Genomic DNA, 17319 nt, shown 5'->3' on the forward strand with positions numbered 1-17319 from the left:
CACTAGTGCTATAAGTAGTGGCACTGATGACACTTTGCCACGTACCCTTTAATTTTATTGAGTAAAGAGAGGGACTCAACTTTCTAAATAATTGTGTAACGAATCTATTAGAGAAATAGCTCACAAAGTGTAGGCTAAAACCCAACCAGAGTACTGCTAATTAAAACAACGTTCTTCATACAAAATCAGAGTATTTCGTTCTTTTTCTGTCTTACGAATCTACTACAAGTCCCTGAATTGTTACCAGCACGTGAGAATCATCAGAATCATTATCAACGCATCAGTACTTACCAGCATATCCGAATGGAAGATGATGTCAGAGAGTAGGAGAAACTGATAAAGGGTGAAGCTTTAGTATATTAACATTGATTTAATTGAAATAAAAACATCTTGCACCAGTGAAAGTTTAGTGTTTTCTAAAAGAGTAAGAGCGTGTCAAAGCAAGTTAATCTTCATTTCATTAAATTTTTCAGATTTTCATACTCATTGGAAAGAAACAAACATCAAAAGTGGATTATTTTTAAGTCATCCGTGTTTATGATATTAAAATACAAAAATATAGTAAAATCTTATACAAAAAGAAACAATAAAAATAAATAAGCTATTCCTTCTAACAAAGAAAGTGAAACGCCGTATTCAGTTCAGTTGAAGATTTTACCTGAGTTATTTTGTGTAATTGAACGTTTGTTTGCGCTTTTGACTATTATTTTAGTTTTGAATATTTTCACAGCACTGCTAATACCGAATAATAGAGCTAAAAAAAAGCTGTTTTGAGAGATACAAACTTCTAACCTCAAACAAAAAACACCTATGCCATTTCTTAAATTGTAAATGAAAATTTCACTTTTAAATTCAGCAGAGCATCAATTATGGTGAGTGTTACTGTTTTTAATTAATACGGTTTTTAATTAATATGTTATATTAATAATTAATTATTATTGATTATTTATAATTAATAACTAATATTAACATATTAATAATTAATATGTTTCTTAATAATGATGTTTTTAATTAATACTGTTTTTAATTAATATGTTAATGTTAATTAATTATTATTAATTATTATAGTTATTATTAATTAATTATTAATTAATTATTATTAATTTTTTATAATTAATAATTAATATTAACTTTTAATTAATTAATATTAATATTAACTAATAATTAATTAATATTAATATTAAAATTAATAATTAATATATTTTTTAATAATAATGTTTTTAATTAATACTGTTTTAAAATTTGGGTGAATTTATAAATTTCAAATTTTATTTACCTTTTTAGTTTCTTTGTAGGACCTAGACAAAAATATAATTAAGAAAGAATGTCATCTTCAAACAGATTTTCAAGTGATAAAATTGACATACTTCCAGTCTGAAAAATTTATACGACACTAGGCATAGCAAAAAAACACAGAATTAAAAATTTTATATTGACAATTGAGCTGGTTCAACTTATAGCTATTAAGCAATGTCAAAAGATTGTTCGTCATAGAATTTATACTGTTTAATGAATACTTTATGTGTCAATTTGTTTTAAATTGACTTAGCTTGATTGGTAGCACATTTTACATTCAGGTCTATGTTCCTGCCAAATCGTTGCTACTAAGAGGAGAATAAAAATGAGCTTATAATCAGGATTATTCTTCTTTTTGTGGACTTACATTTGGATTTCTCGGTTAAATTGGAAACGTTTTTTTCTGATCCTGGATGACGGAAGCAAACAGCTCGTGATTATCGTTTTCCGGTAAAAATAAAAAGCAGAAATTACGCTCTGCAGTGGTATAGTTTTTCAATTTTCGTTCGAATTATCCCTCTCCTTATACTAGACGACTGCTAGTTTGATAAGATTATCTATACAAGAAATATCAGATGTTAGAGGCACAAATTGGGGAATGAAAGTAACAATTGATAAAATTGACAAACACAGCTTACTCGATTTTGTTATAAACTACAAACAAATACAGTATACCGTAAGCACGGGTCACAATATAAATGGAACCCACTATATAATGAGAAAATAAAGGGGAAAAAAGCCAAACTGTAATGGGCCAATACCATGTTTCTGAAAGTGGTGCCAGAAGTAAAATGCCAGAAGTGGTGCCAGATGTTAGTATTTATTATACCCTATGTATTCAACAGCACATTTTCTTCTAGCAGTAAATAAGAAAATTTGCTGTGTAGCAAAGACGCCACTAGGTTAATTCAAAAAAAAAAAAAAAATGGACAAAGACTTACATTTGCATTTCTCAGTTAAATCGGAAACATCTTTTTCTGATCCTGGATGACAGAAGCAAACAGCTCTGAATCCATCATTTGAGTCTAACTTGCAGATTCCATTTCCACAATCGGCACCTTCTGGACAGTCATTGATAATAGGATCTAAAAAAAGATATATAGTAATATCTTGTTGTTAAACGAAAGTTACACTTGTTGACTACAATTAAGACAATATCTTGATTTTAATGTTATCGTTTTGAACGTAATAAGCAATGAGTTTGAAACAGACTATTTAGAATTGTCTGAAAAGGAATGGGACCCCGGAAAAAGTAATTCCTGTCTATTGGATATATTGTAAATCATCTAGGACACCTTTAAAGTTGTAACGGCAATCTGCTCAAGTTTTTTTTTAGTTTGAAACAAGTTTTTTAGGTTGTTTTGAACTCAAATGAAGACAATGCCCTTATTTTCTTGCGCAATTTCGAGAATCAGTGCTAGCTTAAAACTTGGAGGAGAGTACCATCCGCGGATTGAGTAGAATTAAAAAAAAACTTGAATAGAATTCCGACGAGACGTTGAGAAAGTGTGGGACAGTAAATGGTGTAAATCTTGGTGAAAAAGTGCAGTTCAAGCCATTTATGATGCCCCAGAAAGCATCATTTGGAGCTCATAAATGGGGTAGTGGATCTAACTCTATTATGTTCCATAATGGTATGTGAGCAATTGAAGTCAAATCCCCAGTATAACTGACCGGGCCGAAAAGTGAGCGCCCCAGTAAGTTTTATATGAGAGCACTAGAAGGCCTGAGGGTGGCTTATTATGAAGCTTTTGTTCAGTAAAAAAGAAATAAGCTATGGTAGCTCAAACTTGTTTTACATTGGATAAAAAAGATTTATGGAGCTCAGGAGATCCATCCATTTTTGGATTAGATACTTCGATATCCCCGGATTGTCTAAGGGACATCATTTCTATAGGGAATGCATGGGTTATTGATTGACTGAAAACGGCATTGAAAAGGTCAAATTTTTTCCTATATAATTTCCATGAATTTCATGATGAAGCTGAATAACAATCTAATTAATACAGTTTTTAAGAGAAAATGGTGCTTCTTACTTCCTCGTAATAAGGGAAATACTATTGTACCCTGATGGGTGTTATAGTGTTCATTCATAAATATCCTTCTCTTTTCGATAATCCTCTTTGCCTCTTTTAAAAATTCCCGTTTCACTTTTGCAAAACAGTGTTATTTTTTACTTCGCAATTTATTTTTTTCTTTTTAAATCATTTGGCAGTCAGTTACATTGCTGAGTTTGCCCTATGTGAATCTGCTTAAAATTGAGTCATTCAAAGAAGACCATATCATCCTTTAGTCGGACCCTTTTGGACCCACTTGATGGGTTGTGGCTTCGAGTGGCTGGTATACGTCATGGCCTTCGTGGCTTAGTATATATGTCTATATGTATATATGTCTATATATGTCTATATATGTATATATGTATATATGTCTTTACTGTATATGTCTAGTTAATTTTTACCTATTCTCATTGTGAATATTGTACACTCAGATGTGAGTGTTCTCATGTCGATCCATTTGGTAGAGTTTGTCCAATTGGTCAAATCGAATTTGCTTAACAGGCACAATTTTTATTTTCAAGTTTTTTCCCTGAGTTGAGTGACAAATTCCGTAGAGAATATGCTGAGCAAATCCGCCCCCAAAATAGTTTTGCTATACATTTCTGAGTCTTATATCATATTTAATTGTTAATCAGTTAATTAATTAACCAAAATGCTGTAATTTATTGGTTTGATAATGTTATTAAACCGTTCGAGATATCTTGAATTTTTTTTAACTTCAGCAATAAGCCATCCAAAAATATTTGAATATAATCAAATGTGCATGAAAAATAACATTAAGAAATTAGCTGGTTAAGAAACCAGGTAAGAAATCTTTTACACAGGGTTGAACAAACTGGAACTGGAATGGTATGAGTTCTTACAGAGATAATCCGCATACCTGCCGATTATGGGGAAGATATCCAGGGACATCAGAACAGGGACAGAGTTAAGGTTGGATGTCCTTTAAATATGTATCTTGCTAAAATTACAAACGTCAACATTACAGATTATATTAATTAAGAGATTCCTAGTATCAATGTAGAAACTTTTGGGATTGGGGTAAATGGGAAAGATAAAATGGTCAGAATTTTAAAAGTAAGTGTAAAGTGGATATTAAGAATTTGGGGAGGTACGCGCGTGTAGGCAAGCAGTACAGAGAGAGATTTTTGAAGGGTGGACGATAGGCAGGACAAGAAAAGAATGTTGAAAGTTATTTTATATGGTGTGCTTGATGCATTTTCTTTTTCTTTTTTTGTAGCCATGATCCATGTAGCTTTAAAACATTTAAATAAATTGATCATGTGTGTGACATTTTGTGTAATTATGTGGGTTTTACGGTATTATATGCCTTTTCGTTTTTGTTTTGTTCTTGCTATTGTTATGCTTTTTCATAGCTATTATTATACACCCTGTTATGTGAGTTAGTATCATATCGTATTATTTTGTATTATTTGTTTTTTTTTGCATGGCCCCTAAGTGGCTTTTATTGCAATAAATATCTAACTATCTATCTTCAGAAGTTTCTAAGATATTAGATTAGAAACAAGAACGGCATAAGAATACCAGCATAAATACAAAAAGCATGACATAATCTAAAAAATGGTCACTACCCAAGTTCAATTTGCCAAAAGTTCTAAATATGTGGTTTTTGTCAAAAAGTCCGAGAGACTAAAATTCAGTGTGATAAGCCTTCTATGAGAAATTCAATTCCAATGTAAAGACGATTTACTTATTTCTACAGTAAAAGTAAAGAAATCTAAAAGTAGGAAGAGCATTGCTAAGGGAGATTATCATTACTAAACGGTCCGAAATGATAGACACAATTACTCAGTTTTAATGTGAAGATGCCTTGTTTTATCCTTCTACGAAAGGGTGAAAATGTAAAACAGAAAAAAGAAATGAATAAGAAACATAAATTGGAAATTGAATTTGCGTTTTGAGACAATAGGGTTTTCTGGAATCCATTTTCGTCGGTGAAATAGGACATTCCACATAATGCATTCAAAAACAACAGTTTAAAATAACTGTAGTGGCCTAAGAAGACGCTTAATAACTAATTTATGTTCTGGAGGTATTTGAAATTAGCCAAAAATGTCATATGACAACACTAATCAACACGAGTAACCCCCTTAATTCACACGAGGCTGTGAGTTATTTCCTACGATTACACTAGCCAGCTCAAATAAAACAAATTTCTTTTTTCATACTTTAAAATAGAACCAAAAAAAGTTAGAATCTGAGAAGAAATAGTTTTAAAATTGCTAGAAAAATGGAATATCGTCTATCTCTTTGATTTACCTTCAAAGATGTTGATGAATTGGGGACAAAACCTTCATTTGTTTTTTCCTTTATCTTATTGATCGCATCTCGTTGGTTCGCAAAAGAAGGCAATTTTACTTTGTTTAGTTTGGATGTCTTTTAAAGTTAGTTTTGTAGTTTTGTATCGACTGTAGTCTGTTTATTTGAAGTAATTCTTTTTTATAAATAATTAAAGAAAAACTCTTTCACAAAGTAAATTTTTCAAACAAAAATAAAGAACCTCATTGAGATAAAAATGAGCGAAAATAGAATAAAATAATCTATCAAGCGTGAAACCACTACCAATCAGCATCGATAAATGAATGAAAACCAAAACGAACATAAATTACAATAAATAACCGAATCAAACTCAAAACGAGCAGACATTAACGTGAGTACAGCTCAAAACACCTATACCTTCCAAGGCCAGAACATAATTTGCACTTTACTGTGAGGTCAAGGACCGGCCTCACATTTGGACTGTCCTCGTAAATACTGTTTATTGTTATTTCCAAACATCTAGAAATTTGCTAAGTTTAGAGCAGAGAACAACCCTTTATCTAAAAGTTTATTCTGATATGTTTTACAACATATATAAACGTAATATGCCAAGTTATATTTCAATATTATTATTGTTTTGAATAGGGGATTGGGTTAATGGGGAGGAGTGTGGTTTTTAGCTGAACTCATAAGAGTGCGTGGATAAATACAATTTCTTTGACTTCCCGTATGTCCTTTAAACAATAATCAGGTGAATCCACTAATCCCATTCATTTGAATACATTTTTTGGAATAGTTGAGCTTTTATCAATAATCTAACTTTTAAATAGCATCGAGAATAGAGTTCGGGTTTAAATGACAGCAATTCTTTGCATTTTCGCCATTAAAGGAAACACCAAATTTAAAAAAGAATCTGATGTGAAAATGGTCTTCAAAAATAAATTAGAAAAAGAAGATAAAAATAGAAAACTGCTCTGAATTTTTTTCAAGACACGAGCAAATATATTAGTTCTATTAGGGAGGGAGTACACTTTAAACTTGGAAATGTAGTAAGCATGACTATTTTCTCAGTAGTTTAATTCAGTGACTATAATTCAGTAGTTTAAAATAATTCATCTGCACATCCAGACAATGAGTCAGACAGGAATGACTGATCTTCTTGCACTGCCATAGGAACTATGGAACTATAGTTCTGGTCTACTACCAGGAACTTTTACAGTTTCTCAACGGTTCATTGATTGCTGGGAACTACGCAGCTATTAATAGCTATTAAAATATATCTTTATATTTAATATCTTTATATTTAATTTAACAGCTATTAAAATAATATCTTTACGTCTTGAATGAACAAAGCCAGTTAATGAAGATATACGAAAAAATAATTCATCTGCACATCCAGACAATGAGTCAGACAGGAATGACTGATCTTCTTGCACTGCCATAGGAACTCAGGAACTATTACAGTTTCTCAACGGTTCATTGATTGCTGGGAACTACGCAGCTATGGTGTTGGTAAAAATGGCCACAATTAGTCAGAATATCAAATGGCCACGTAAAAATGGCCACGATTAGTCAGAATATAAGGGGATACCTCACTCAGAGGCTGCAGTTCTTACTGTGCCCTTTTTCAATTGGTCAGTTTTATTTTAATTCAAATTAATTGTAAGTCAGAGATACTAGTTAGAGTGTATACGTTAAATTGCATATGCAGGAGATACATGTTTGCTCTACCCTTGGGGCACACCTCCCCAGTGTAACGCAGGTCGTCGTCACTTCAAGAGGTGATTTATAATATCGTTTAAGGGAAATTTCAAGTATGAATTTTCTAACAGAACGATTTCCTATAGGTTATCAGTCAATTAATTGATCAATTTATTTAGAGAATAGAAAAAATAATAGAAAGCTTTAGCCTCTGAGAGTGGAAGACTGGGAATTACATTATGAGGAAATAACCATAAAGTCGTAATTGTTATTGGTTATTTAGAGCTAGGATTGGAGTATAAGCCTCAGTATTATTATGATTTCTTTCAAACATCCTGCAGTAGTGGTTAAATAAGTGTTGTGTAGCAACACCCCTTCTTTTGTATTTTTCTAAGATAATGTTTTGTCTATTAGAATACCTATCCTAGAAACTTTTGTGAACAGCACTAGTCCAATTTATTAAGCAACTGGAATGCAAAGAAAATAAAGATGGCAATTTGTAGAATAGACTAATAGGCTTTAATAGGCTTATTTTACTTACCAGTTGGTCTCCACTTCTTATTATCCGCCTGATCTAGGGTCCATTGTTCATTTAATTAATTAGCTCTAATTAGCTGTATTAGGCTTGCTTTACTTACCAGTTGGTCTACACTTCTTATTATCCGATTGATCTGGATTCCATTGTTAATTTAATTAATTAGCTGTAATAGGCTTGTTTTACTTACCGGTTGGTCTACACTTCTTATTATCCTCCTGATCTGGAGTCCATTGTTCATAGCAACCACAGCCAAACGTACCTATTCGGTTGTAACAGCTTTGCTGACAGTCATGGTCGTTGGGATTCAAACATTCATTTCTATCTATAATATTAATCTTATTAACTTATTTAATTCGAAAGGATTAAGAAACCCACAAATAACCTCCCTGTTTAAAATTCATGGCAGTACACAAAGACCCCCTCCACCTTAGTCTATCTGAAGCTGATCTCTTTAATCCATCCAATGTAGTATATACTTTCTTAAATTACTTTCTAACATTTCAAGCAATTGGAATGCGTGGGACTATTAACCCTTAGGCCATTATTTACAGTTTTCTTCCTTTGATTCACAAAGAACTACTGTTTGAATAATTGAACCACTTTTCGGCTGCTGTCGCATAATATAAATTACCTTCAAAATTAGTAGGAACGTAACATCAGCATTTTTATGTGGGACACGAACGGTTCAACACTCAGGGAGTCAACGAGAATAGGAGATCGTCCAGGGGAAAGGGGCGTTGGAAAAATCGTGAGAAACACAAGCCTAAATGCGTTTTAAACATGTCTGAAAAAATGTCATAGAAAATTATTTTACAATGGATACTGTACATCCAAAGAAAAACAGTAAAGGCGGCATATGCCTGCCCTAAGGCTTTATGGGTATACATTTCTGGGGGGATGGTTACACTGAATATCATTCTTATGTCTCAAACTCTCTTCACCAAGAGAAGCTCGGTCTCTTAGTGCTACGTTTTAAAACTGGTAATGACAGAAGTAGAGTGTGGGTTGGTACCATTTTTATGTGGACACAAAATATCTAAGTTGTGAGAAAAATATACATAAATTGTTCAAATTCACCTTTTTCTACTTGCAGCAGATATCAAACAGTTCGTGGTAACGAACTGTAGTAAGGAGCGACCCGGCTCAATAGTAACCAAAACCCTAAAAAATTGAATTTTGATATCAATAGCTACATCAAAAGAATCGCATTTTAATGCTGATTTTAAATATATAAGTTTCATCAAGTTTAGTCTTACCGATCAAAAATTTGCCTTATTTAGGAAAACAGGGGGAAACACCCCCTAAAAGTCGTAGGATCTTAACAAAAATGGCACCATCAGATTCAGCGTATCAGAGAACCATACTGTAGAAGTTTCAAGCTCCTATCTACAAAAATGTGGAATTTTGTATTTTTTGCCAGAAGACAAATCACGGGTGCGTGTTTATTTGTTTGTTTTTTTTTTTTGTTTTTTTTTTCTTTTCCCCAGGGGTCATCGTATCGACCAAGTGGTCCTATAATGTCGCAAGAGGGCTCATTCTAACGGAAATGAAAAGTTCTAGTGCCCTTTTTAAGTGAACAAAAAAATTGGAGGGCATCTAGGCCCCCTCCCACGCTCATTTTTTCCCAAAGTCAACGGATCAAAATTTTGAGATAGCCATTTTGTTCAGCATAGTCAAAAACCATAATAACTATATCTTTGGGGATGACTCACTCCCCCACAATCCCTGGGGGAGGGGCTGCAAGTTAAAAACTTGGACCATTGTGTACATATAGTAATGGTTATTGGGAAGTGTACAGACGTTTTCAGGGGGATTTTATTTTGTTTGGGGGTGGGGCTGAGGAGAGGGGGCTATGTTGGAGGATCTTTCTTTGGAGGAATCTGTCATGGGGGAAGAAAAATTCAATGACAAGGGCGCAGGATTCTCTAGCATTACTATAAGAAAACAATGAAAAATAAACATGAAAACGTTTATTAAAATGAAAGGAAAAAGTAGCATTGAAACCTAAAACGAACAGAGATTATTACGCATATGAGGGGTTCTAAAAATACTTTAGCATAAAGAGCGAGGTATTTAGGAGGAGTGAGATACCTTGCTCTTTATACTAAAGTATTTTTAGTAATTTCAACTATTTATTCTACGGCCTTTCTGATTCAGGGGTCATTCTTAAAGAATTGGGACAAAACTTACGATTTAGTTTAAAGAGCGAGGTATTAACGAGGGTACAAACCCCCTCGTATACATAATAAAAATATAAGGTTATGAAAGTTTGTTACGTAAGTTAATTCTTAAGTTACGTATATTTTTTACTAATAAAAATGTTCGTTAAAAATTCAAAGTTCTAGTTGCCTTTTTAAGTAACCGAAAAATTGGAGGGCAACTAGGCCTCCTTCTCCACCCCTTATTTCTCAAAATCGTCTGATCAAAACTAAGAGAAAGCCATTTAGCCAAAAAAAAACAAATTTCGTTTTAATAATTTATGTGCGGAGAGGCAAAACCAAACATGCATTAATTCAAAAACGTTCAGAAATTAAATAAAAAAAAACGAATTTTTTTAGCTTTAAGTAAGGAGCGACATTAAAACTTAAAACGAACAGAAATTACTCCGTATATGAAATGAGTTGTCCCCTCCGCAATCCCTCGCTCTTTACGCTAAAGTTTGACTCTGCCACAATTTTACTTTTTAAAACAATTTAAAGCTTTAGCGTAAAGAGCGAGGGATTGCGGAGGGGACAACTCATTTCATATACGGAATAATTTCTGTTCGTTTTAAGTTTTAATGTCGCTCCTTACTTAAAGCTAAAAAAATTGTTTTTTTTTATTTAATATCGTATAGCATGCTGTACAGAGATAAACGTCCCACGAGTAGCTCTGGCGTTCCGTGAAATGCAAAATTAAAGTAATAATCCTTAGTAGACTTATGTTGATTCTTTATTTTAGGGCTGTTTAAAAGAAATATTTAGGAAAACGAAAAATGGCGAGAAGTCAGCAAGGTATTATACATAAAGGTAGTTCTACATTTATGGGTTAGTATGTGAATCTATAACATAAGGATAGGAATTTATCAGCGCTTATATGGCGCTTCTGTTAGAAATAAAATAATTTAGTTTCATTGGGGTTTCATTAAATATTGGAAATAAAATTAAAACACTTATTCCTGAAGTAGATGACCAAACTACAACTGAATTTACCTATCAAGATATAGTATGAATGTTTTTATAAAAATCACTAGGTCTTATTTTGTTTTCTAATGATTTCTTTCTTATTAAAGAAATCATATTTACTGTGTATCTACCTTCTTTTCTTCAATGCTTCCATTTTGTCCTACTTGTAGATGAGGCGGGTGTATTCATATCTACTTTCGAATGTTTTAAAGCAAAAGAAAAACAACTAATAATGTACTGATAGATTTTAGAAAGTAAAAGAACCTTAGATATCAGGCTAAACAATTCTTGGCAAAACAGTATTATAACAGAAGTATAGTACATTTTTGCAATTTTGCCATTATCTAGTCTTACCTATTTAGTTAATGAATAGTTTTCGAAAAAGGTATAATTGCATAAATATTGATTTCGAACATATTAGGAAGTGTAATGGATCCCTGTTTTTCGCGCTTTGTCATATTATAAACGGGCGTGGATTAATTACAAAAAAAAAACTATCTGCTCGAAGTAAAAAATATTTTTCTCAAAATTATTAGGGAGGTGTTCCTTTTATACCACCCCTTGCAACACCAATGGGAATTAGGACGCTTTTTAGTACATTTACATTATGTTAAGATTAGTCTTGCCACCACAACGCTACCATAAACATATTTTTGGTCAATCCCAAATTTGGATCGATCGGCTGCTAAGCCATACGATACTAGTAATAGGCAACATGAGTGCCCGCACTTGCCGCAAGTTAACAAAAGTCTGGTCCCTCTGAAAATTAAGTTTCGTTGTCTGCATTGCTTATACCTTTTGACTGTGAATATGATGTCACAATTAACAAATACAGATTTGTTTAAACACTAGTTCAGAACTTTGTTATAACTTTTCAGAAAAAAAAAACTTTTTGCATGCTGACAATGGTCTGTGCTGCGCAGGTACCGATCTAATGATTTTCTGCCTTTGGCCGGGAGGGCAATGCGTGATTGGGGAAAAATTTTCTTGCGCTTCCCGTGTTCCCCCTCTCAGATTTCTCAAGATACCCAGTTAAAGCTGGGTCGATTCTGGCTTACAGAGTCACAGCATTTACGCTCGTTCCAAACCAAATTCTCAACGATACTAGGGCTTGAGTCCCGAAAATTTAAGCGACTTTTATTTTACGGACAGTCTAAACTACTAAAGGTTTAAAAATCTACTTAAAGCGTACCTTGGCAACTAGTTCCATCGATAGATATCATGTAGCCTTCTTCACAATAACATACATAGCTCCCAGGGTTGTTTTGACAAACCATCGTTGAGCCACACATGTTTTCAGCACATTCGTCAATATCTGGAAATAATTAAAAGTAAACTATTTTTGATGTCAAAAGGGGAATATCTGAATTAGTTAACCATTCCCACTCCCATCTCAAGCTCAGGATATTATCAGCTTCATTTAATGCTAAAAAAACACCCTAAGATCCCTTCTGGTCTTTATAGTTATGGGGTGCCTGGGTCTGGGTCAAATTACCAACACTGTTTTCTTGCAGATAAGAGATTAACTACCCCATTCTGTGAAACTGTAGAGAAATTCAGCTTGGTGGATTGATTGTTTATCTCTAAACAGTGTCTAGTTTCTACATTAACACTAGAGTAATATCTAATATTGATAAATGCTAGAATATCGAACGCGAAAATGATTTTTTTTTGCCACTTTGAAACTCCCTATCATAAAATCGCAAAATTCATTAATGGCTGGGCTTTCAGCGAATCTTAATTTTCAAAACTTTTGAAATCTGCATGTTCGTGCTGCTTAAACATGCTGCGACAAAATAAATACTGATTTATGTTACATTCATAACTTTAAAAAAAATAAATCTTTAAGACCATTCAGCATTTTGTCAAGATATTACCGATAACGACATAAATCTTATGTATGTATTTTTCTGCAAAAATACTTTTAAGTTCTAAGAATAAAAATGGAACATTTGGGAAGCACCTTGCCCGAATCGGGAAGGCTGATTCTTCTTTTCACCAAAAATGTAAGATGAACGTGGGAACAAGAAATCATCTGATACACGAGTGTCCAACAAGGAGTAAATATCAGCTGGAAATGATTTATTTAGTTAAATGTTAAGCTGGGGGATATAGCAGGGGCAGACCTAAGATGTCCTTAGAGAAAAAAAATTATTGTCCTTGGCACTTTAATGAATGCTTGTGTAACTGGATCCGAGATACTTGAGGATACTGGGCTTGGAATCAGAGTTACCCTCCCCCCGCATAAACTTAGTGTTTTTTTTTACTCTTTCTATTAGTGTGAAATGCTTATTTGGCACTCCCTAACAACTGACCTAGTCAGACACCAGATATATTTTTATCATTCAAATATGACAGTAGGATCAGGGACATACGTAAGAAGAATGTGTTAGGATCCCTCCTCAAACCCGATTTTTCTAAGTTCTAGGGCCTTGTAAGACGAATTATCAAGTAAGGTTTTTCTCTTATTGTTGGTTCCTCTTCGAGAAAAAAAGTTACGTACTTGCCTAGTTAAGATGGTCACTTTTTGAATAGTACAGGCTTTCGGTGGATTTTAAGCCACTAGTTTATAGATGAACAAAATACCGTGTCATTTGTAGTTGTTTGCACAGGGTTTATGAGGATTTTTAAAGCAATCTCACTATCCTTTCATGATATTATCAACATATTTATCTCCGAGAATTTGCAGTACACACTGAGGCTCCTCTGGGTCATATATATATATATTGGTAATTTAGGAGACATTCTTGGGAATTCTCTGCGAATGATTTCACGGACGATGACCCAGTTTATATAGCTATCCATAAACACGAAAACCTCGTTCAAGTTTTTTTCCACATAAATAGAATGTTTGGGAAAAAATTAGCGGTCTGAAGCCTGGATTGCCAATTTTGGCAAACCGAGGGAGAAGAATCTACGAGTCCTCAGATGGAAGGTTACTTATCAAAATCTATCTTCATGTCTAAAGATGAAGCTGTTAAGAAAAATGGTTGGCTGTTTGTTCTAAAAACCTATTAGGCATCTAAACTCTTGAAGATGCACCATGGGCACATACAGCGTCAAAGTTGCTTCTTCACTCGTCCCGAAGTGATGGTGTAGCGATGTCATCTTCCTATTCAGGTATTAAATGAGGTCTTAGCCTTCCTCAGATCTTGGCTATAAGATGACCGCAAAAAGCACTTTGGAAAGCCTAGTTTCCATCTGCCGTCTGGTTTCCAATTGTAGACTGTTCGAAGAAGGCGGCCTTTATTCGTACGAAGTAGGTGTCCTATATACGCTCACTTTTTCTTCCTTAGAGCAACAGTAATTAGAAGCTTTTAGAGTGACTGACTGACCTGCCAGCTGATATTTAAAATTCTCTGCAGCCATATAGTTTCGAATTCAAGGATTCTCTTTCTGAGCTTTTGGCTCATTTTTGGCAGCCACTAGCGTAGAAGAGCATGAATAGCACTTTAGTCGCAGAGAATATCTTCTGCTTCTCCAACTGGGCTTTAGGCTCTTAAAATCTTAGGTTGATTAACCAATTCTGGGTTTATTCTCGATCGTTTAATCACCTTCAAAATCAATTCAGCTAACCAGCTATTTAAACTCTCTGACTCTTTCTCGATTCTTATTCTTGAAACACAGGAAAAGTGCTGAGCTTATGATGAACATACTATTTGATCTTTTAACATTGATGGTTAGCCCGACGATATCAAGCATTATCGATAATTGTGTCAAGCAGCTGATGTAATCTCTGTTTAGGATCATCTAGCAGAACTATGTCATCCATTAAATCCAAATAAGACCACTGCTTACTTTTACACCATATCCTGAATTTTCTCATAATTTACAGTCGATTAAAATTTGCAAAAACAAATTAGGAAAGTACATTTCTTTCACAGATAACAGACAACATCTTGAAAAATATTGTCGTACTATTCTTGGTCTTAAGACAAAATTCAGTCTCTTCATAAAGGACAATAATTATGGTCATCAGTTTTTCTGGCCCCAAGGGATATTTGAGAACTCTCCACAAGAATTTACGGTCACTGAGTCAATTGCCTTTTTCAAGTAAATAAATAGTAGATACAGCTTGTTGATCCAGTCTTTTGATCCTTCAGTCAACATTCTCGGTTTAAAAATCAAATCAGGACATGATCTAACGGTTCTAAGCTTTGCTGCTCTTCTTGCAAATACGTCTTTAGTGCATCTCGTAACCATTCCAATATAATAGAAGCCAATAGTTTGCACGACTCCTAGTATAAGGTTTATAACTCCCCAATTATAACAATATATTGTATCTTTCCTTTTAAATATTTTCAAAAATATCCTCTTTGTTCATTCACAGGAAACGTTAGCAACATTAATATCTTGCTGAAAAGCGTAAGCCCTACTGACTGGCATGTTCCTACTGAACGTTTCAACATTTCTGCTGTGATTCCATCAATGTCCAGAGATGGCCTGTTTTTTAACCTTTTACATGCATACATGATCTTCATATAGCTTTGTTGATCTTCATTACTGTCAATCAGTAAAAAAGGAGCTAAAGCAGCTTTATCAAGGAAAATACTTTTATCCTTTTCTTGCACTCTTTTTAAGTTCTTTGTCGTTCTCCTCATAGAGAGTTATAAAGCTGATTGTGGATGTCATGTGGCAACAGATAGCAATGTATGCTTAAGTGAATTTTTGTCAATCAATTTTCACATGATGTCAGTGACCTATCTCTCCTTTGGTTTCTGTTTGAAACCCTAAACTTCTTTGGCAGTAGTAACGTGACACTTTTAAAGGTGTCCAACATCCATGCAATTTTTGTGGGTTTGCTGGAATCTCCTGCCAGGGCATCAAGCTTATTTGCTGAGCTACACTACACTCTTTCCGAGTCTATAAAGCAGCTTATCTGTGTCATGGATTTTCAAACTCAAGGAAACCAAAGTTTTATGAACACTCAGGAAACCATAAGCGTATGAATGGACTGGAAGTCAGCTCCTCTTTATCAACATAAAATTAAAAAGCTTGTACACCATTTGTGGGAGATCAGACAGTGGTTTATCTAATTCAGAATTGAGCTATCTGGTGGCATCAGTGTGTATTTATGCAATGCTTTGTATTAAAAAACATTTTCAGCAATGAAAAAATCATTGCTTAGTGCATATTCTACTATTAATTTGGTGTTTCCATGTCTGTTACCAAGTCCATGGAGTCCAATAAATTAGACGCACTGTTGGGTCAAAGTCACCAAGAACAGACATTTCATCATGCTGGGTGATGTTTTTTGTGACAGCCTGTGACGTTTCGTAAAAATTGTCCTTGGAATCCTTATCCACTTCATGCATAGACACACAAGACAGAATCACCGAGAGCTTGACGTGCTCTGTAGTCAATCAAGCCAGCATATTCCCATCATTCACGGGTGTCCATTTGGGAACCGCTTGATGAGCTTCAGGAAAAATCGGTATTCCTACCCCCGCCTTAAGATGGGTGTCATTGCTCCTAACTGGTTCATGATTTCCACATTTCAAAATGAAATTTTCTTAGGTTGCTTTACTTTCAAGAGGCGTGCCCGAGAGAGTGCTTGGCTTATTATCAGAGGATAAGATGACTCATAACAGGCTATTGTCCAATCTCCTTTTGCCAGGAATTTTTTGCAGAGTTAAGTAGCAAACCAGTCACCCAAGTGCCCCCCCCCCATTTATCTTGACTTGGGATACACTTTATTAACTAAGCATCTAAATACGGCTGTGTAAATATCTGTTTTGAAGATCTGGGGAGAGGTATTATTTTTAAGTAGTAATTTTAGGCCTTCTAATGAAAAGAATTGTGGTTCAATACTGGTAGAAACTAGTAACTCTGCAAGAACAAGAGTTGCACCCAGCAGTATCCCAAGAAGATTTGAAGAACAAGATAAAAAATACCCTGGGCCTGACAAGTCAACCATACTTTAGGAAGATGGAGAGGGGCTTACAGAAAAACTAGTGTTAAGAAGCAGATTAAGTTCATTTTAAAAATAATTTTTTTGCTTATTTTTGGAGAAGGTGAGGTAAAAGTTTGGTCCCTATTCCTGTCCTATATGTGGAGATATATGGAGATATATGGAGATATATGGAGATATATGTGGATTACAAATTTAAGTTAAGTTTTTTTGGTTGCTTTGAACATTACATGCAAAAAACCTTTTATAGGTCTTTACTATAATCTGAAGACCACAAATTCATATTTACCAATTGAACAATAGTTCCATTTCCTTTTCTCTGCATTAAAAATTTAATGAGAATTTAGGCTTTTGAAGCAAATCTGCGTCTGA

At 34.0% G+C, this 17319-nt stretch overlaps 1 protein-coding gene across 1 annotated transcript in view; it reads right to left on the reverse strand.

The window, feature by feature from the left end:
* Positions 1 to 17319, reverse strand: part of LOC136040893 (fibrillin-1-like) — a 174002-nt gene that overhangs the window by 61050 nt on the left and 95633 nt on the right. Inside the window, exons 11-13 of the mRNA XM_065725307.1 lie at positions 12229 to 12351; positions 8060 to 8194; positions 2238 to 2381 (exon numbers count right to left, since the gene is read on the reverse strand). Of these exons, the coding sequence (XP_065581379.1) occupies positions 2238 to 2381; positions 8060 to 8194; positions 12229 to 12351 (402 nt within the window). The remainder of the gene's footprint in view (positions 1 to 2237; positions 2382 to 8059; positions 8195 to 12228; positions 12352 to 17319) is intronic.

Source organism: Artemia franciscana, chromosome 21, assembly GCF_032884065.1.
Source record: "Artemia franciscana chromosome 21, ASM3288406v1, whole genome shotgun sequence".
NCBI lineage: Eukaryota > Metazoa > Arthropoda > Branchiopoda > Anostraca > Artemiidae > Artemia > Artemia franciscana.